Here is a 20,712-nt window from a genome sequence, read left to right on the forward strand (position 1 = left end):
CACTCCCCGCGCTTGTTTTACGTTATCACTTAACCAGCTTAAATCTCAGATGAACATAAAAGCATATCATGTAGTATACCATAATGACTAGCTGCTAATAAGAGCACTTTCATACATTATAAAAATATTTTCTGTACTGAAAGCTTGAATGAAAAATTATTCTCTTATGTTTTCTATCTTAAAAATAATGATGGTAACTATCTCATACTATTACATACATACTTACTACCTATTATACTAACTTATACCATAATAATTACGGAAATGAAATATTTCCTTGGAAGATGACAATAAAAATAACACAGCCTCCCTGCTATGTAGTTTTAATATTTTCGTCAAATATTTTTTTCCAAATTTGGGTATTTGAAGTACGTTCGTTGTTTTTTTTTTTTTTTAATTATTAATAGCAGCGCCAAATATATTTAAGATACGTAATGAAAAAATAAAATTATTGTGGTCTCAGAATCTAGTTGAATTCATTATGATGGAAACTACTCAACTGAAACAGAATTTACACCATCAAATTGTTAAATTGACTTTTATAATATGAACACAATGTTAAAGAATATATTAGTTACAAATCCCAATATATAAGCCTCTATAACAAATACTGTACACAACAAAACCATCAGTACTTCTAATAAATGCACATAAGTCAAATTCCTTATATAAATACTAAAATATCAAAAAGGTGTTTCAAGTTTAATAAAATTCGTACTGAATTTAATATAGCCGTTTCTTACACAAGTTCTTGGGCAATATGTTTGACATATAATAGTTACTGACATGTTAATATATCAAAGCACAAATAATTATGAAACAGTTTGTACAACTTCTTCTTGGTTTATTTCTTGTGAATCAGGGGATGTGTAAAGTATATTGGCTGATATGATGATAGGATACTCTAAATTTCTATCAAGACTCATAATTTGGACTTCTTCACCTTTAGCAAGGCCCAGTTTTAATATTTCAGACTGTTTCGAATAAATTATTTGCCTCTGTTCATTCAATTTTACCACTGTTACTCTGAAAGAAATGATTGCGTTAACGACATTATTACAGTTACATGCCTTGAATTATCAATTGTTCCAATTATATACCTTATAGCTACATGCCTTAAAGTTTGGAAACTTAGTAACTGTTCAAATTCAGATCTATGATTTCTCTTAACAGAAAGTGTAAAACCATCCGTCACCATTAGCAAATCCATGCCAAAGTGAAATCCTGTCCACCTCCAAACGTGCCTTTCATTAACTAACAAGATTCGACCGCATCTTAAGCTTGTCTCAAGGAAAATTTCGTTTAAAACCTCTCTCGGACTAAAAAAATGTAAAAAAATAAGTAATACTTGACAATACAAAAATCATACCCTTTATCGTCATTTTGATTTACCCTTAAAACTTGCTTCCATTGTTGTAAAACCACTGGATTCAACCAACTGTGAGGTATAATATTATCATGAAGAACTAATTCTACGTCCATTTGGTGCGAAATTAAATTTGGTATTCGAAGACCTTGAAAAACTGGCACAAACTTTCGTCCTTCATCCGTTAAAAGATATGGAACTTCATCTTAAAATGATTTACTAAATGTATTAAGTTATTACGTGAAATAATAAAATGTATTACCTTTTCTTGAACAAAAAAAGTTGTTTACTTCTTTACTATTAGGTGCTTCTTCACCAATCTCAGGATGAGTGAGTATGTAAACCCAGTACTTAAGTAAAACGTAAATGGAATATTCAGTTTGCATCACAAACAAATCAGGATGGGAAACAAGTTTTGCCATAAGGGGTACTGGAATGCTTTTTAAATTTACCACAGGATGGCTAAAGTAATATGTCATTAAATTCACTAAAAACCATTTAAAACAAACTTCTTGTAATTTTTTATCCCCATACTGACAAGCAGCATTGTAATAATCCAGTGATGTCTAAAAATAACATATTATTGAAAAATTAAATATTACAAATTGTACAAACCTTAGGATTTATTGTTTCTAACATTACTTCTGTACATTTTTCAATTAATCCATCAAGTTGAAACATTGTAGCTGTTGCTAAAGTTGAAACAATCTGCAATGGATTAAGGGTAATTTCACAGTTGTATAGGGAACCAAATACCACTTTCAGTGCTAAAATCAAATCCCAAAGAATTAAGAAAAAACATCAAATTATGAATAGCAAGTAGAAAGATTATAATTGTTTTTAATTGATAACAACAAATATTATAATTTATTTGCATTTCATGAAACTTGAAGTAAAAATACCTTTAAAGTTCAGTCTCAAAAGACATTTTATATTGTATCGATTGATTGTACACTACATTTTAACTTTTGTTAAATTAATTGCAATCACATCTATGTACTTCATTATAGTAAGAAATTTTCTATTGTAAAAATAATTGTTGAGTGTTAATATTGTAAGACTGATTGCTTTAAGTTCTTTAAAGATAAAGATAAAGAAAAGCACATAACTGCCTGATTTTGCTGCAAACTCATAATTAAAGTGGACAATATTATACGAGTAATAATGTATGATAAAACTTACAGTCAATTGTTATCAATGGATCGACAACATCAATGTGTATATATTTTTTTGTAGCTTCTAGCCAAGATCCTCCAAACATGCTAGCAAAATAAGGACTCTGACATAAATAAATCTTATGTAAATAAAATTCTTCTCCCAAGGCACATACAGTCACATCTGAATTTTTCCCTTCTTCAAACAATGCTTGGTATATGTACTGTGCAGTACTCACAAGTTTTTTTCTAAAACAATATTGCAACTACTAATTCAAAAAATCATAACTTATTTACCTTTTTGGTGTATGCAAAGCAATATCTATCACTTTATTTATTTCATCATCCTCTGAATCTGAATGTTTTCTCTTCCTTCCAGAAATGTAACTTGTTACATTGTCTACTATACTACCTCTAGAATAAATAAGCCCCATGGTAAAACGCAGTTTGTACCAAAAAGGTTTTGCGTTTATAGTCAATCAGTCGTTACAACGGTCATTTTCAATTAAGACACCTGTGTCGGGTTTATAAAAAAATGTATTAAAAAAAAACTTCAAAATGTACATTACTTATCACTGTCACATAAAAGAACCTATGACAAGAAAATTCGATAACAACAATCGAATTTGCAGAAAACTTTCTCTTTTTCGTAATTATTCATCTCAGGTGCGGCTCGTTTTACAGAAATTTTAGGTACTAATGTCGCATAATCTTTAAGAGAATCATGTGTATTTAATGATTTCGAACCTATTTAGAATTACCACGACATTTTTTTCATACAATTAGGTTTCATTAGAACTTATTCACGAAACTAAATGACGCAAATATAATGTAACTGCAACACCACTGATTATCGGTAAGACCGATTCCTGATGTACCAAATTTACATTGACAAAAATTTACCAATCCCCACGATGTTTGAGTGTTTATTTTTATTAGTGGTGAAACTTTCTTCAGATGAGGATGTCATCACCAAAAATAAGTCTCCGAACGTTTCCGGCATAGAAAAGATGATGTAACTGGTGATTGCATATGCGTACAAAACATATGTGACAAAATGATTGTTTCACATCGATTGAAATATGAAAATTATAGGTTATGTTTCAAACTCTTTCATAGATGTTATTTTAATAACACGCTAGTTTATCGGTTAGGTCAAAAAAAGATAGATTTACAACAGCAACAAAGAAACTTTTCTTTTCAATCAACAATTGATTCGATTGCTAAAAGTCAAACGGGCATTTTTAAAACGCTCTCAGAAAGTACACCTGTTGAATATTGTCAGAATTTTTTATTAACAATCCATGATACAACTGGCCTTCCTTGGTGGGCAACTGTGATATGTACCACAGTTATGTTACGGAGTTGTGTTACAGTACCATTAGCAATTTATCAAAGTTATATTGTAGCTAAATTAGAAAATGTCAAACTAGAAATGGATGAAATAGCTAAAGAATTGAAAAAAGAAACGAGTATTGCTGTTAAAATGTACAATTGGGATGAAAGAACTGCAAGAATAACTTTTAAGAGATCTGTAATGTTGCATATGTTTAAATGTAGTATATAATGATTAACACATTTTTTTTGTAGATTAAGAAACAATGGAATGCTTTAATAGTTAGAGATAATTGTCATCCATTTAAAACAGTTTTATTAGTATTTTTTCAAATACCTCTATGGATATCACTTTCTGTTAGTCTAAGAAATTTTGTCTATCAGTTGCCACATCAAGATTTTCATGCCCAACTAACTTTTACTGAATTAAGTGTAGGGGGCTTTGGTTGGATACCTAACTTAATTGAAGTTGACTCTTCTCTGATCTTGCCAGTTTGTTTTGGTTTATTAAATTTGACCAACATAGAAGTGATAACTTAAATTCATAATCTTCCTGTTCATTTTAAATGTATAATTTTTAGATGCAAACCTTATCTAAAGTGAATGTACCAACAAAGTTTCAAAAATATGTGACAAATTTTTTTAGAGGTTTAAGTATTATGATGATCCCAATTGCTTCAGCTGTTCCATCGGTATAATTTATTATCACTAAATATATTGTAATACATATTTTTATTTCAGTGTGTAGTTCTGTATTGGACAACATCAAGTGCTTTTGGATTACTTCAAAATCTGATTCTCATATCGCCTAAAATGAAAAGAGTTTGCAAGATTCCACAAACTCCAAGTGAACTTAAGCAGCCCTACCAGCATTTAATCTTAGGAATAAAAAACAGACTGAAGTCTTTGTTCAAATATTTTAAAACATCTTGAAATAAATAGGTTTTATAATTCAGAAATTGTATTGATTCCAAGTCAAGATCCAGGTTATTCATAAATGTTATTAGTATGCTGATGTACATAGATACACAGTTATTAGTACTTAACTGAATATTCAGTTAAGTACATACTAATACCAGTACATATATTTATAATTTTGGGTATACAGTGAGTTTTTTTTAAGACTGGCCATAGGGTTTTACATGCTAATTTTTCAACCCCCTGTTAACATTTGTTCCGATGAAAATATTCAAACCATTTTTGGAACAAAATTGGAAGATTTTTTAAACTATCGGATAGATTACAATTCAATATCCCAAACTGTCGAAAAAGTTGTGAAAAAAATATTTTTTAGCGCGCCGAAAGCGTCCAAAATTGGAGATCGTCAGGTGCTGGTTGAGCCGACAATAGCGCTACTCTGGCGGCCGCTCGACGTACTATTATTTCGGCACCCTAAAAAATATTTTTTCACAACTTTTTCGACGGTTTGGGATATTAAATTGTAATCTATCCGATAGTTTAAAAAATCTTCTAACTTTGTTCCAAAAATGGTTTGGATATTTTTATCGGAACAAAAGTTAACAGGGGGTTGAAAAATTAACATGTAAAACCCTATGGCCAGTCTTAAAAAAAACTCACTGTATATACCCAACATTACAAATTTATATGTTGGTCATTTACAAGCATAACTTATATTGTTTTTAGTGTTACCATAACTTTGAGAAAAATATGAAATTAACAGTTTTTGAATACATTTTATATGAAATAATTATAAAAATTTAAATAAAATTATGTGGACTTTACTTTTGGCAAAACAGTTCAGAAAGTGTTCCAGTAATTTTTAAATTAAGCGGTGTAATTGTCAAAGGGTATTTGACAGAATCGCAAAGATTTGACAGTTGACATTTGATTATTTGATATAAAAAGGTTGACAGCTTGCGGCCCAGTGTCTACGTAATTTGTATCGACGTCGATGATTACGTTGTCTACGTGTCAGCGTTCCATTTTAGAGAGAATTTAAAACATACGTTTAGTCTGCTGGAGCATTGGTTGCGGGAAACACGTGGTGGTAAATCGTGATATGGTGCGTTGCAAGTGGGCTTGAATAAAGAAATTACTTACGTCTACTTTAGTACATAACGGTAGTGTAAAAAATACTCGTTTAGGCAGTTAAAATTTCCGTAAAATAGCAATAGAATAAAAATGGTGAAACCGGTCAGGAAAAATTCGAATAAAAATCCCCCAATTTTGAGCCACGAATTCATTATTCAAAACCATGCAGATATTGTTTCTTGCGTGGCTATGGTATTCGTGGTCGGCCTTATGGTTCAGGTAAATATATATTTACATAATTTCATCTTCTACTTTCAGCATATTTGCTTCACATATGTTACGTTTTTCTGTGATTTTCTTCTAGGCTACATCTCCTCTAGCTTCAGTTTTCATTGCTCTTCAACACAACGTGACAGAAGCCGGAGAAATTCCATTATATAGTCCAGGGATTAAAGATTGGGCAGCTGTATTTTTCTATAGTTTAATTTGTATCGTTATCCATGCCATTATCCAAGAATACGCTTTAGATGTAAGTATTCAACCAGAAAAGTGCATAAATAAGGTCATCTTTAATTAAATTTTGATTTCAGAAAATATCAAAAAAATTGCATCTGTCCAAATCAAAACTTGCAGTATTTTCTACTAGTGGTCAGCTGACTGTATTTTACCTTATTTCAACATTTTGGGGAGTTGACATTGTTTTGAAAGAACATTACTTGCCAGAAATTGCTCGCTTATGGTCTGACTATCCAGCTCCCATGCCATTTCTTCTTAAATTGTATATCATTATACAGCTTGCATATAGTCTACATGAGTTGCCAGAATTATATTTTCAGCGCGTTAAACGTGAAGAATATTCATCAAAAGCTCTCCAGAGTGTTGCAACTTTGATACTTGTTGCAATTCCATATTTTTTAAAGTAATTAATAATAAATACATATGTATTGTAGACAGTTGCTATATAATCTATTTTTAGTTTCAACCGTTTGTTGGTATGTCTTTTGGTTTTACACCATATGTCAGAATTGTTTTACCACATAGCACAGCTTATTCAAACAATTGATAAAGATGAAAAATTTTCGAAAGGTACTGATAACTTTCACTTAAACTTTCATATAACTTTTCTCCTTTTTTAAGGTGCAAGATTGATTTCTAGTATATTGCAAATCCTTGCTCGCTTAGGAAGTATCATTTTGGCTGTTTTAACCTTGTGGTATGGTCTTGCTTTAGGTGAACAACAACCGCTTGATATTCAAGCTGGTCACTTTAACACTCCAACTGTGCGTCTTGCAGTTTTGGGTGGAATTCTTGCTTTGCAAATGTGAGTGTTACTGTTAACATAATTTTATGTATTACAATAGATAATGTTTTCATAAGGTACTTGACTATCAACGTTATTAGTCAAGAAATTGCTCGTTCTCGTGAAAATAAAGTGTATACAACTGTTCCTAAGCCAAAGGTGCAAAAGAAAGAAAAATCAAAGAAGAGTGAGTATCATTTGTTATTTTGAGTAAAAATACCTATTAATTGTCTTTCAGGTAAAAAAGTAAGCAATGAAGAATCTGATCTTCCTGAGGTGGATCAAAATACCAACAAAACATTGAGACATAAACAAAAAGTAAAATAAGTTCATTCATAATTTATTTTGTTTTTCTTTTTTTTTATATACATATAACATGAAACCAGAGTTTATTTCTGGTAATTATTACTAAAATTGTTTTTCTTTATTAAAATAAAAAATCAATTTTTGGGAGTAAATATTGCACATTTATTTTTTTTTATTATAACTAAGGGCCAGTTTCATCTTTCGCATGAAATAGAATTTGATTTATGAAGGCAAATTAGATGAAGAAAATCAAAGTATCAAGTATTGTGACACGTCATTGTAACTTAGGAAACGGGCAAATGAAGACTACATTTTTTCACATGTGTTAAAATCAACCCATCCAGAATTAGGTCACTATACGTACTATTGGGGACAAATTACTTTGGTCGTCAAAGTCAGTTGACTGACATAAAGTTGTAAAGCAAGCATTGGGACGGTTAACCTTATTTTTTACTACTGTCAAGGTTCTGTGCTGTCAACCACTGTCACTGTCAAACTCATCATTGCAAAATGTTAAATACCGAAAAATGGACAACTGAAGGAGATATTCCTAGGAGGAAAAATTGAAAAGGTTTCCACAAGGCAATTTGGCTCATGGACAATCCCCCAGAAACAAGGGAGATGATTCTAAATTTTGGAATGGTGGAAGGTGCCATATTTTTGACAAGAGAAAAGTCAATAATTTGAAATTGTCATCACTATTGACTTGACGTTAATGCTTGGTTTACATTGATTTGTTTTGAAGTGACAGGAGAATGACGACCAAAGTATTTTGTCCCCAATAGTATGTGGAGGAGAATAAGAATGAACATTCTTACTGTCTTCCAAGAAATGTGCCTAGCTGGATTCGCCACTTATCGTTTGGTGGGTTGATTCAACCCTCAGAAGAATTCTTGGAACATGTTCAGTTGATGGAAAAAAAGATTTTGCAAACATATTCGGAATCATTTTACAGGAATTCGACAAATAAACGTGAAATTATTGCAGAAACTTTCTAAAAAATGTACAGTTGATGACGTTATCATAAAGACATTTGTTAGACAACGTATTTTCATCAAAATAAATTTTTTAAACGTAGAGCTGCAGCAACAAAAAATTAATTATGATAAAAGAAAACGCGCTGATCGTCAAGCAAGTAATAAATTAAAAAAAAAAACTGTAACGTATTGTAAACTTTAACATTCGTGAATAATACGACAACGTCGCTTATGAAAATGATACGATCATCACTCAATTTAGTGAGGAAAATGGAGAAAGTAAACTCGCTAGTGAGGAAAATTTATTTTGTTTTTACGTAAAAACTTCAGAGGAGTAACATTTTTTGCTTCATCTGAAACCCCTATTTCCGTTATTGAAATCTCAGTATTGATACACTGTATTCTTAAATTAACATTTTATGTTATAAATTTTATTAAAATTGGCCTGGTTTTTTGACAACCAACTTATTATTACTGTTTCAAAATGTTGTCTTTAGAACAAAGAATTTATTTTTTAATCCAATGTTGGACCGGTTTTTGTCACATAATTACAAAATTTAATGAAAAATTGCCCAACAGTTATGTATCAGGCATGGGTGTTCAGAAGCTTAAACTTCGATACAGGTTTGAATTATGTACAGAAAACGGCGCATAGTTAATAGAATAGTTTTATATTCAATTATCATTTGATTTTTCAAAAAAAAAGGAAAATATTTTTTCTGCATTTTCTTTGATTTTAATGTTAAGTCTTCCCCTGTGTTGAAAAAGAAGAAGAAGAAGAAGCAAAAAAATGTTATTCCTCTGAAGTTTTTGCGTAAAATCAAAAATTAAATTTTTTCCCCTCTTGTAAACTCAATCCGGGGTATAATACAATAAGTGGTCTAATTTTTTCCAACAAAATTTGCTTTGCTTTTGGAAAATTACACTCGTCTCCTTCGTCGTGTAATTTCCGTTGCAAAAGCTACTCATGTCTTAAATGATAAATTTTGCAGAAAAAATTAAACCACGAATTGTATTCGACTTAACAATCCACCGAGAAATTTTTTATTGAGTTGACGCATATACGCAACTATTTGTACTTACTATCGCGGCCAAAATATTTTGGTCGTCAATGTGACATAAATGATATTCAATTGTAAAGCAAGCTTTAGGATGTTTAACCGTATTTTTTATTGTTGTCAAAATTATTTTAATTCAGCAGTGTCATACGGGTGGGGTAAATCCCAGCTGCGGAGGCAGGGTTCAAAAGCAAAAAATCAACATGGTCGCGGTTTAGACAACCTTCAGAAGCAAGTAAGACGATTCTATATTTATCAAAAACTGAAGAAGCCATATTTTTGACAAGAATAATTTGAAATTGTCATGTATATTGACATTAATACTTTATTTACATTTGAAGTGTCAAAAAGTGACGACCAAAGTACGATAGTACCAGCAATTATTATATCTTGAATGTAAAACTAATCATATATTTAGGACCTTGTTTGTTACACTTGTCTACCGATTTAATATTAATTTAACACAGGGTTATTCTAAATGATTGTAGTCGAAGTAGGCCATGCCCATGTTATTACATTTTTGCCGCTTTCATGTGAACTGTCAGTTTTGTCGCTGTCACTGTCATTTTTTAGGTGAAAAGTGCGGTGATGAGAGTTTTATTTATTTTTGTTAAATTAACGATTGAATCCAGAAATATTGAGTTGTTTTGCACCCAATTTAACTCCCGTGTGTGAATGGTGTGTACTATGGCGGCCAAAAAATTTTGGCCGTCACTTTCTTGACATTCAAGTAAAGTGTAAATAAACCTTTAGGAATCGTAACCCAACTTTCGATTCTTGTCAGTTTGACAATCAATTTAAACTGTTTGAAGTTCAGATATTCCAAAAATCCGACATGAATGAGCAAAATTAGAGCAATCGTACATAGATAACCTGAGGTAAACGTTTTGTGTAGTAGAAATGACAAAATAATTTGGAGTTTTGAAATTTACCACCCAAAAAATAACGTTCATAATCAAGACGGTAATCATGATGACAATAAAGTATGGATTACATTTTTTTTTTGAATTGACAGACAATGACGGCCAAAATATTTTGGCCGGCATAGTACTCACTTATTCACATCATTTTGATGTTTTTTTATGTGGAGCGGCAACCATAAATTTTACATTCAGTTTTTACGCCTACTTCGACTACAATCATTTAGAATAACCCTCTATAAATTTGACATTTCATTTTGACTTAATAAATTTGACGTCTCATTTTGACATACATTTTTTCGCGGAAAAACTGTACCCGTTGTTTTTTCGACTGTAATTACACAAGAGGTTTCATTTAGTCGGATATAGTATGTATAATCTATTCATTTTGATTGTGACTACTCCCTAGTAACTTTTCAGTTGCTAGGTTATTGATAGGGAATTTTAGATAACACTAAATCCAGTCGCAGTTGGCAACTCTCGGAGGCGCCATTTTGACAGAAACGTCACGCTCACAGAAGACAGAACGGAGAACGACTTGCGCAAACGTTTTTCGACGTACACTGTGCGCATATCTATAAAATTGAGTTTTGGTACCAAATTTTAGAATTCAAAAAGAAAATGCCACGTCGTCTTCTCAAAGTTGGGACCAAACGGTTAATATTGACTTGTTTGAGACATTTATTGAAGCCAACGGGAAAACAACTCACAAAGACGAACATCACCAATAAAGTTAACTCTATTCGTGCTTTTTTGTTGTACATTTTGGCTAGTAAGTGTTGTAGTTTGATATCTTCTGCCTTTTCATCCCATGTAAATCATTTTTTTGAATTTTCTGTCTGATTAGTTTTTATCTGAAAATATTTGTATTAATCAATGCTAATTGAAAGTTCTGATTAGGTACCTTTAGTAATCCCCAAGTATTTTTCGCGTTTGTGTTACTGCCAAATGACCATTTCCTTCGTTCTTCATTAATATCGAGAATTGCATGAGGTTATTTCGAAGTTTTTACGTTAAATAATCTGTACCTGGATATAACCTCACTTTTCAACAGACGTGATCACAGAATCAGACAGACGTTTTTAGTTTCTCCTACTTCAAATATTGATTTCCGTTATTAATATTGATAATTTAATTCATGTATAAAAAATCCCATAAGCCGAGATGCATTTGTCACTTTGACGTGCAAAATGGCCAATTCAATTTTTCATAATTACCTACCTATCATTATTCATTAAATTATCTCATCGAATTACGCTCGAGGTTTTTTCGTCCAGGATAAAATTTCATCTTTTAAACTCTAATTTGGTTTCTTTTTGGTAAATTGACTCCACAAACCACCAGATAAAAAAACTCGTCCTACGGACTCGTTTTTTTATCGGGTGGTTTGTGTCGTCAATTTACCAAGCAACCAAATTATCGTAAAAAAATTCAATTTTATCCGGACAAAAAAAGACCTCTCGTGTAATTACAGTCGATAATTTAATTCATGTATAAAAAATCCCATAAGCCGCGATGCATTTGTCACTTTGACATCGGATAAAGTTAGCCCTAACTTTGCATCTGGATAAAATGTGCTTAAACTTCCATGGCAAACTTTTTCGAACCTGATTATTGTTTGTTGTTATGATAACGAACCAACAATCTTAAACATTGACACAGCTTGTAATAAATTGAAGTGCAAAATGGCCAATTCAATTTTTCATAATTAGGTACGGTCGGTGGACAAATAAAACTGGGACACTTAAAATTTAATCTATGTAAATCAGACCATTGAATTGTCAATATATTTGTCAGTGTCTATATAATATGTCATACCAAAGTTAACCTATTTGTGATAAAGTCGTAATTAAACCATGCAAATTTATAAATTTTGACTTATGTGATTGTCATTCTTGTCCCAGTTTTATTTGTCCATCGACTGTACATACCTATTATTGTTTATTATTCATTAAATTATCTCATCGAATTACGCTCGAGGTTTTTTTCGTCCAGGATAAAATTTCATTTTTTAAACTCTAATTTGGTTTCTTTTTGGTAAATTGACGACACAAACCACCCGATAAAAAAACGAGTCCGAAGGACGAGTTTTTTTGTCTGGTGGTTTGTGTCGTCAATTTACCAAGCAACCAAATTATCGTAAAAAAATTCAATTTTATCCGGACAAAAAAGACCTCTTGTGTAATTACAGTCGATAAATACATTAAAATCATTGCTTTACTACCATTGTCAAGTTTTCACAATTTTGACATTTTCACATCATGTTCACACCACACAAATATTTAGTGTAAAACGTATGCAGCACACAGCTAAACAGCGCCTACTATGTTTTTCGTTGTGGTCACAATCAAAGTGAATAGATATTAGTTTATTTGACGAGTTTGTGTGTAAATTGGGCCTTTTTTGGCACGCGTGGGCCATTTTAAAACGCGAGAGAACGAGTTGAATACAACATTTTTTTGTTCGACGAGCCCCTTAAAGGCTCCAAATCGCTTAAAACCTTTAAAATTAGCTTGACGTTTCGTTTTGACAAGTTGTGACATTTATCAAAATCCGTTCACATAGGAGGAAATTCTCAAATTCTGACAGTGTCGAACAAAAAAATATTTTTTGCAACGAAAACATATTGCTTAGCAATTAGACGAGAAAAATTGGCACGATTATTTCCTTCATGTGTCTAGCAACCAATTGCGTGACAAATATTGACCAATCAAAACGAGAAAACCTGACTTTTTTTAAATAAATTATTTTGAATGTTAGCTTTAAGAAACGTAGGTTAGGCAACTGTGTTAGCTAGTAGGAGTAGTGCGGGTGGTATGTGTCTGCGACACAAGGCGAACTACCCCTACCCTTGTAGGAGGGAGAACCGCAGCTGGACGGTGCAAGGTGCAAGACCGGACTGCGGGACTGCGGCAGTGCGGCCCTCTGGGAATTACTAGGAAAGTGCCTCGGATTGGGGATTTAACCAGGATGACCAACCACAGGAATTGCTAAATTGTGTTGGTAGTAGCAAACGTTTTAATTTTTTTCTGATTTGAGCACCATCTGTAGTGGCCGAAAAATATTAAACTTGATTCAAGGTCGTCTATTAGAGTGCCCTACCCCTGAGTGCGGCCTCTTCCTCCAGCAGCGCCAGCAGTGATCAGCAAGTGCAGACGAGCTATTGTGACCTCCCTTATTTTTGCAATACATATCTTTATATAATTCTCCCAGAGCTGCAGCGATTTTATGGCAGGGCAATAGTAATTATTACGCCTGTTGAGATGCCGATAAGCGACATAAACAGACCCCTGTCAATCATCATTTTCGTTCTATACTTGTCAGTTTAGAGGGTATAGTTTTCCCATTTATAATTTGGTTTTATGGCAGTGCAATTGTAATTATTAGGGGCTGGGGTTGCGGTTTTGGCAATAGACGTGAAGATATTGTAGCCTAGTCAGACAACAGACAACGGACCTTCTTTTACAGTCCTAGGATTTATGGCGGTAGTTGTCTATTGTCGGGGTATTTAACTCCCTGACAACAGGGCTGGTAGTAAAACCAAATTATAAATGGGAAAACTATAGTACTTGGACGAATTTACGATTAGGGGTTGTACAGTTGCGGAATTAAAATTTCGAGCACTATTTTTCTGTCACTTCAAGAAAATCTCTGTAAAGCACCTTCTACTGTCATCATGACTGACATTAAATCATCGCTTTGATATGTTGCCTACCCGTTATTATGCCACAAATGACAATTTTTGAATGCCAAAAAGACAAAAAAATGACAAGAGTAAAAAATAAGGTTATTAACGTAAAGGTTGTTTTAGAGTTTATATCATGACATTGACAATAGTGCCCGAAATTTTAATTCCGCAACTGTACTTGCGGTTTAAACCTCTTGTCGGTGTTGTTAACGTTTATACAATGGTACCCTGCCATAAAATCGCTGCAGCTCTGGGAGAACTATACTAAAACTGTTCAAGAATTTCCTTAAATTCCCAATCACAACTGGAGCCACCTGACAGGAGAGCAAAAGAAGACGAGCCCCAACATTAATGTTGGACATTCGAAACCCAAGACGAAGGTCAACGCCAATGCATGGGTTTGCAATATCGAAAACGGGAACCGGGGATACGGGAAACTAACGGGGAAAGCAGTGCGAATTCAGACGCTTGAGAGAGAGATGTGCTAATTAATAATTGTTTATTGTGCACCTCATGTGTCGATTAAAAGTTGTTGTAATCGTCCGATAATTAAAAATTGTTATCTTGAGAAGGGTATTGCTTTTATAAAGTTGAAGGATTCCACCCAAGGTCACGTCTGCGGTCTGCTGCGACACTACAGTATCCGTCAAAATTAAAAAATTAAATTTCACTATTTTTAGTATTATTATTATATCATGCCTTTTCCTATTACGATACGCAAAGCAAAACAGTATCGTAATAGCATCAGTACGAACGCAAAGTAGAAAATAATATATGTATTATGATACGAGTCTTATAAGAAGCATTTTATCGCACGCACGGTTTTAGAGCACGACGAGCGTAGCGAGGAGTGCCCTAAAGGAGTAAGTGCGATAAAATGCCTTATAAACGAGATGTCATACAGTATTTTTTCTACTTTGCCACTTTTTCAATGAAAAACAAAAATTTTAAACCGTTAAAGTTGAAGGATTCCACCCAAGGTCACGTCTGCCGCGACACCACAGTATCCGTCAAAATTAAAAAATTAAATTTCACTATTTTTAGTATTATTATTACATATATCACGCCTTTTCCTATTACGATACGCAAAACATTATCGTAATAGCATCAGTACGAACGCAAAGTAGAAAAAGGTATATTATTATACTCATGTCATATCGTGAGGAAGTTCCTTAACATTGACACAGAACATAATACACAACAAAGTCAAAAAGTGGAGGCGAGACGCCGGTAATTATGTTGATAAGCACTGCACTATTACTTGACAGTAATATCCGTAATAGTGTAAAGTTGACTCAAGTTGCAAAAAACCACTTGTCATTTGCAACAGCATTTTTTTCATATTTTTGAACCAAATAAAGGCACAAAAGGACCAGAAAATCATAGTTTTAGTCGAGTCAATGGGTAGTATGAATAAGAATAAGCATTTGCTTATACTATATATATGTCTTTTTCTATCTAATAGAGTCCATGTATTTCTATCTCTTACTAATACAAGTAAAAGCATTTGCTAATGGTTCATGCATATGACCCATTGAAGGTTTTTACTTCTTAATCCTCAGAAACAGCTCGGATTTTGATGTTTTTTTTTTATGTGTGTATTTATATATTATTTGAAATCAGAAACATTTTGGTTGGGGCACGTAAATATTTATATTGTTTAAACAATAATTTGCTATTTATGGAAAAAATTCCGTTCTGTCTGTGGTGAGGACCAAAGGTCGATTTAAGTCTTACAGAGTTCTGTAGCGTCAGCTGAAGCAGACTCCTGTCGGCGACTAAACATAAGGTCCTTCAAATGTTTTTTGAATTTTGGGATTGGTTTTGAAATTTTATTTTCGGCCTCCCAATCTGGGAAATATAGCGTTACCTTACACTTTAGGTCAAGGGAGGTGCGATTTCCCGAACAATGTCAAAAATGTCTAGTGGAGTGTGGGAAAAATCTGGTGGAGTATGGGAAAAATGTGCGGACACCGTTGATTTATTCTTTTCACGGTTACTTTAAAATTAAAGTGTCCATACAACGACCTGCTGTATAATAACCGGCCTGTTCATTTCATTAAAAAAAGCATTGCGAAAATGTTTCCGAGAAAGAGCCAATTTTCGCCGATGAGGGCGCCACAGTACGGGCGTTTCTAAAGAATAAAAATGCGGAAAAATATGTTTAGACATGATTTTATAGTTAAGATTGAGTACATTAAGTTCATACAGGTGTCCCAAAAATGGCGTACTAACTACTTACTACCGTATCCAGGATGTTTAAATGTACACGAAAAAAATATGGAAAAAAATTTTCAGACAAAAAAATAAATTATTATTATTTTTATTATTAACGGTAATACAATGTAAACAAAGATGTACTCGTACATCATTACCTTGCGATTTTACCGTAGTGGATTTAAAATATTTTTTTCGATTTCCAAAGCTTCTAAATTCGCTATTGTGCAGGATTAGATATTGGTAGTGAGCAATCTTGTACTTTGTGATAATATGTACGATTAGAGGTAGCTGTCATGACAATTTAATACATATATTTCAAAATAATTTTCCTGTTAAGTGCCACTTTCAAGGACCGCCAAATCAGCAATTAAGTCCAATAGAATTTTTTAAACATTTTTCTGACGTTTACGGTAGTCTCTTCTACACCGTAGTGCACCGTTAGTACGCCATTTTTGGGACACCCTGTATTTTCTTTCTAAAACAATACTGAATACAATTGTATTTTTGATTTTAAATTCGAATGTCATTTGAACTATATAAACCACGGTGGAGAAGTCCCTTATAGCCGTCGCGCCTTACAACCCTCGGCGCGCCTCGGGCTCTAATCTTGGCGTTCTGGCTATAATCATGAACCTCTCCACCTTGGTATATCATATACTATTTTTCATTACTAGTCTCAGAAGGCGTCATTATTGACTCTCGAACCGACCCCAGAAGTAGGATTTCTCTCCCAAGGTTAATAATTTTTTATTATTAACCAAGGTCAATAATGAATAGCCGTCACCTAGCAACAAAAGATTTTCGTTGATTTCATTGGTTAACGTAGACGATTTTCATAACAACCGTTGAAAAATGAGAATTCGGATCGCCGCATCAGACAAAATAATTTGATTAATAATTATTATCAGAAAGGGTTTTAACGTATCTAGTAGTGAAAAAAAATGTATTTATTTTTTAGTAACATGATATTGTTTCTTTTCGTCATAGATACAGATTGTGAAAAACAACTCATATCGTCATATCTCCCTTGGGATTTGTAAAATTTTTTCGCCCTCCACATTGTTGACAACAAACTCATGAGAGCGAAACTATAGCACAGATCAGATAGTGCACTTGACCAGCAATGCATTGATTGTAGCGGTCCAAGATTCTTGCCGCGGTAGCTTTCGTTTGGTTCGCGCGAATTTAAAATGTGAACCGATCGACGCGGAGTTCTAAAATTGTAAATAAAGCAAATAAAACCAATATATGAGTTCTAATCAATTCTATTAATGTTATGTCCATAAAAATGATACAGAAAATAAAACCAGAATAAAATATTAACGTAATATATCTTTCAGAAAGAAAAAAAAAAAAAAAAAGGAATACAATTCAAACAAATCAATTATTCTAAATAAAACAGTCAAAATTGAAACGGGCTAACCCATACAGACTTAATTGTGGCAAGAAATAAGTTTAAATTTTGTTGTAGTGAATTTAAACTACAGTTTTATTTATACCAATTAATTGTAAGTTATTATTAGGCTTTTGGTTCTAAAGATATTATGTTATAGTCAATTATAATTATTATATTAAGTATATTTCTATATTTTCTGGGTTAGGCCGTTTTATCTTTTACACTACCTGAAATAAATGCTTCACAAAGTCACAAATGCGATACATTCAATAACTTTCTGTTTTTAAGTGTTGGGCAATTTATGTTGCGGTTGTAATATTTTGATGCATAATAAATTCTCATGTGGACATGCAGTTTTAGAGAATAATCTAAGGGAAAATTCTTCTTTACCGTATTTATTAACAAAACCAACTAAACAGGTTTTTAAATTCGTGCGAACCAAAACAGAGACTTGCGCACTGAAACTGGAAACAATTCGAGGTCCGAGTGCACTATCTGTTTTGTTTATATGAGTAATCTGTGACTATAGCAACCACATATTCACGCAATCTTCCCTGCTAAATATTTTTAATAACATTTTAACTTTTAAGTACAGAGACTAAAAAATAAAATATTGTATGCACCACGGGAGATATTCATGTTTTTACCCTCGGTTGATTTATAATTCCTCGGGCCAAAGGCCCTCCGATTATAACCACGTCAACCTCAGGGAAAAATCAGGTTCATATCTCCCTTAATGCATAAATATCTAATAAACCACGGTAGAGAACATTTTCTAAGCCTCATTTACATTATTGCCCTCGACGCTTCGCGTCTCGTGTAATAATAATCCAGCTCGGCTTAGAAAGATATGTTCTCTACCTTGGTATATAACATACATACTATTAAAGCTTATTTTGTGATTTTAGTGCTTTTGTTGTCATTTCTAACGGTTGCTATGAAAATCGTCTACGTTAGCCAATGAAATAAGCGACAATATTTCATTGGTAGGTGACGGTTGTTCATTATTAACCCTGGGTTAATAATGAAAAATTATTAACCAGTAGAAGAGAAATTCTACTTCTGGGTTCGGTTCAGGAGTAAATAATGACGCCTTCTCAGACTAGTAGTGAAAAAAAATACTATGAAGGAATGAATTTGAAACATGCATCAACTTTATAAAAATATAAATGATCAGAGTAGTTGGACATGCTATCTTAGCGCTTATCGGCTTATCCTATTTCGACGGATTAGATCAATTGATCTTAGTGTCCTTATTTTCGACTTCCTCTGACCCAGGAACTCAGTGAAGCACAGTGGTCACAAAAATGGCACAATGTTATTTTCAGCAACGAGCCCAAGTTCACACGTAGGGAATGCTAAGGAATCAGAGGTCAAGTGAAAGATTGCCCAGAAACGTCACATCAGATTAACACTAGGAGTGATGATATGAGCTGATTACCTTTGATACCTACCTAAGAGCATTTATTTATCTCTCTATTTTTCAGTAAGATAACGCGTGTTTTCACATAGATCCGATAATAAGAGAGTTTTTTGAAGTCAATAATGTAAACTTATTGCCTTGACATCCCAGGTCACCAAATTTATCGCCAACATAAAATTCACGTGATCAGAAGAATCGCAGATGGAGTTGTTTCTTTACAGTAGCTTCTGAACACAACAGAAGAACTACGGCATCAGCTGCAGGCTGCAGATAGCATTGAGATGGAATAGTTCAGACACACATTACTCATCTGATTTTCACTATTCCTTCCTAGACTTGTAGAGTATACAAATAATCGCGGAGACTTTGCTCCTTATTAAAATTTTCACGTTATCTAAAAACATTTTGAGCAAATATAGAAATATATCATCATTTTATTACTGATCTGAAATACTCGTACATATTTTGAGAAAGTGATTTTTTTTGGCGCGTAGTAGGTATAGGTATTTTGTGTGCAACGTGTCCCAGAAATAAGTACTTACCTTAATTTTAATTCTTCACAGAACAGGTCAATAGCAAGATATTTAATTTTTTTTTTTTCGTAAACTCTTCAGTTATCGAGTTAGAGTTGTTGAAAATTTTGGGTAAAATTTCGTTGCTCACCTGTGGATACTATGTTGTTTGACTGATATCGATGAATAAAAAACCAATAGAAGAAAACTTTCACTTGTTTTTTGGTACTTTAGATGCAGCAGATGCAACCCTTTTTGTCATGATATTAAATCATAATCTGGAAGAGTGAAATGGAAATGATGGGGTAGTAAATTAAAACGGTTTTGGTGTTGAAAATTTGTAACCTTAAAGACGCCAGAGATAAAAGCTGCCGGATTTTTAGTGAGATACATATGTTGTATGTAGGTAGCTAATAGAATAGAATGTCTAGGAAAAGTGTAGTAAAACAGGGAAAAGAGAACGCACACTTTATATGTAATTCTAAAGACCACTCAAATGGGGATATTTTGATATCAATCGACGCGTCTTGAAATGACAAATATTTGATACCATTGCGCCAAAACGCTAACTCTATAAATAAAGCCGCAATTTAATTGAAAATAAAAAACTTCCATTTACTTTATATGAGTGTGAAAGAGAGCGGTAGATACCCTTCTCGGGTTAGTTTTGGGACTCCATAAATAAGGATAGTTATTTACGGGGGCAATTGACTTCTTTTGAGGGTTCACAGTAGGATGTATAATTGCAAAGATGACACTGAACCAGTAAAATGCCTTTAAAAGGGAATAGCCGAATCCGTAATCCCCCATAAATTACAAATGACAGTTTTATGAAGTGTTCTGACAGAAATCAGTTGGAAAATATTTCAAATTTTATCGATTTTGTCGCTTTATTAATCGAGTTACACATTTGGCGCAATGATATCAAATATTCGTCATTTCAAGACGCGTCGATTGATATCAAAATAACCCCATTTGAGTGGTCTTTAGAATTACATATAAAGTGTGCGTTCTCCTTTCATACAATGCCTGAATTTAACGCTCTCTCGGTGAGAGATAATTATC

At 33.0% G+C, this 20,712-nt stretch overlaps 3 protein-coding genes and 1 long non-coding RNA gene across 5 annotated transcripts in view; 3 read left to right on the forward strand and 1 right to left on the reverse strand.

The window, feature by feature from the left end:
• Nucleotides 1-718: 718 nt before the first annotated feature.
• Nucleotides 719-3,350, reverse strand: gcl (germ cell-less). Its single transcript, XM_069062141.1, has 7 exons — nt 2,818-3,350; nt 2,549-2,769; nt 1,982-2,133; nt 1,629-1,932; nt 1,370-1,571; nt 1,101-1,319; nt 719-1,026 (listed from the first exon to the last, which is right to left on the reverse strand). The coding sequence occupies exons 1-7, from the start codon at nt 2,952-2,954 to the stop codon at nt 813-815; spliced, it is 1,449 nt and encodes a 482-aa protein (XP_068918242.1). The 5' UTR covers nt 2,955-3,350; the 3' UTR covers nt 719-812.
• Nucleotides 3,351-3,434: 84 nt separating this feature from the next.
• LOC138141442 (cytochrome c oxidase assembly protein COX18, mitochondrial) lies at nt 3,435-4,814 on the forward strand. Of its 2 annotated transcripts, XM_069062148.1 has the most exons (5): nt 3,446-3,615; nt 3,675-4,054; nt 4,111-4,383; nt 4,437-4,547; nt 4,597-4,814. In XM_069062148.1, the coding sequence occupies exons 1-5, from the start codon at nt 3,603-3,605 to the stop codon at nt 4,786-4,788; spliced, it is 969 nt and encodes a 322-aa protein (XP_068918249.1). In that variant the 5' UTR covers nt 3,446-3,602; the 3' UTR covers nt 4,789-4,814. The 2 variants fall into 2 exon arrangements, with proteins under 2 accessions (XP_068918248.1, XP_068918249.1); XM_069062147.1 differs by having other exon boundaries at nt 3,435-4,054.
• A 919-nt stretch (nt 4,815-5,733) lies between these two features.
• TRAM (translocating chain-associated membrane protein 1) lies at nt 5,734-7,605 on the forward strand. Its single transcript, XM_069062146.1, has 7 exons — nt 5,734-6,126; nt 6,212-6,376; nt 6,438-6,766; nt 6,824-6,933; nt 6,985-7,168; nt 7,225-7,334; nt 7,386-7,605. The coding sequence occupies exons 1-7, from the start codon at nt 5,998-6,000 to the stop codon at nt 7,472-7,474; spliced, it is 1,116 nt and encodes a 371-aa protein (XP_068918247.1). The 5' UTR covers nt 5,734-5,997; the 3' UTR covers nt 7,475-7,605.
• A 2,007-nt stretch (nt 7,606-9,612) lies between these two features.
• Nucleotides 9,613-20,712, forward strand: part of LOC138122235 (uncharacterized) — a 229,788-nt gene continuing 218,688 nt past the window's right edge. The window contains exon 1 of the long non-coding RNA XR_011156389.1: nt 9,613-10,170. This is a non-coding gene — a long non-coding RNA (uncharacterized lncRNA). The remainder of the gene's footprint in view (nt 10,171-20,712) is intronic.

The sequence above is a fragment of the Tenebrio molitor genome, chromosome 1 (genome assembly GCF_963966145.1).
Source record: "Tenebrio molitor chromosome 1, icTenMoli1.1, whole genome shotgun sequence".
Taxonomy (NCBI): Eukaryota; Metazoa; Arthropoda; class Insecta; order Coleoptera; family Tenebrionidae; genus Tenebrio; species Tenebrio molitor.

Bases quoted from the DNA above. Each gene is read 5' to 3' on its own strand.
- gcl (XM_069062141.1), bottom strand. From the start codon at position 2,954: ATGGGGCTTATTTATTCTAGAGGTAGTATAGTAGACAATGTAACAAGT. The intron at 2,134-2,548 runs GTAAGTTTTATC...ATTTGATTTTAG, and splicing joins TCCATTGATAACAATTGACT to CACTGAAAGTGGTATTTGGT. The intron at 1,572-1,628 runs GTAATACATTTT...AATCATTTTAAG, and splicing joins CTTTTTTTGTTCAAGAAAAG to ATGAAGTTCCATATCTTTTA.
- TRAM (XM_069062146.1), top strand. From the start codon at position 5,998: ATGGTGAAACCGGTCAGGAAAAATTCGAATAAAAATCCCCCAATTTTG. The intron at 6,377-6,437 runs GTAAGTATTCAA...TTTTGATTTCAG, and splicing joins TCCAAGAATACGCTTTAGAT to AAAATATCAAAAAAATTGCA. The intron at 7,335-7,385 runs GTGAGTATCATT...ATTGTCTTTCAG, and splicing joins GAAAGAAAAATCAAAGAAGA to GTAAAAAAGTAAGCAATGAA.
- LOC138141442 (XM_069062147.1), top strand. From the start codon at position 3,578: ATGATTGTTTCACATCGATTGAAATATGAAAATTATAGGTTATGTTTC. The intron at 4,384-4,436 runs GTGATAACTTAA...TATAATTTTTAG, and splicing joins TAAATTTGACCAACATAGAA to ATGCAAACCTTATCTAAAGT. The intron at 4,548-4,596 runs GTATAATTTATT...TTTTTATTTCAG, and splicing joins TTGCTTCAGCTGTTCCATCG to TGTGTAGTTCTGTATTGGAC.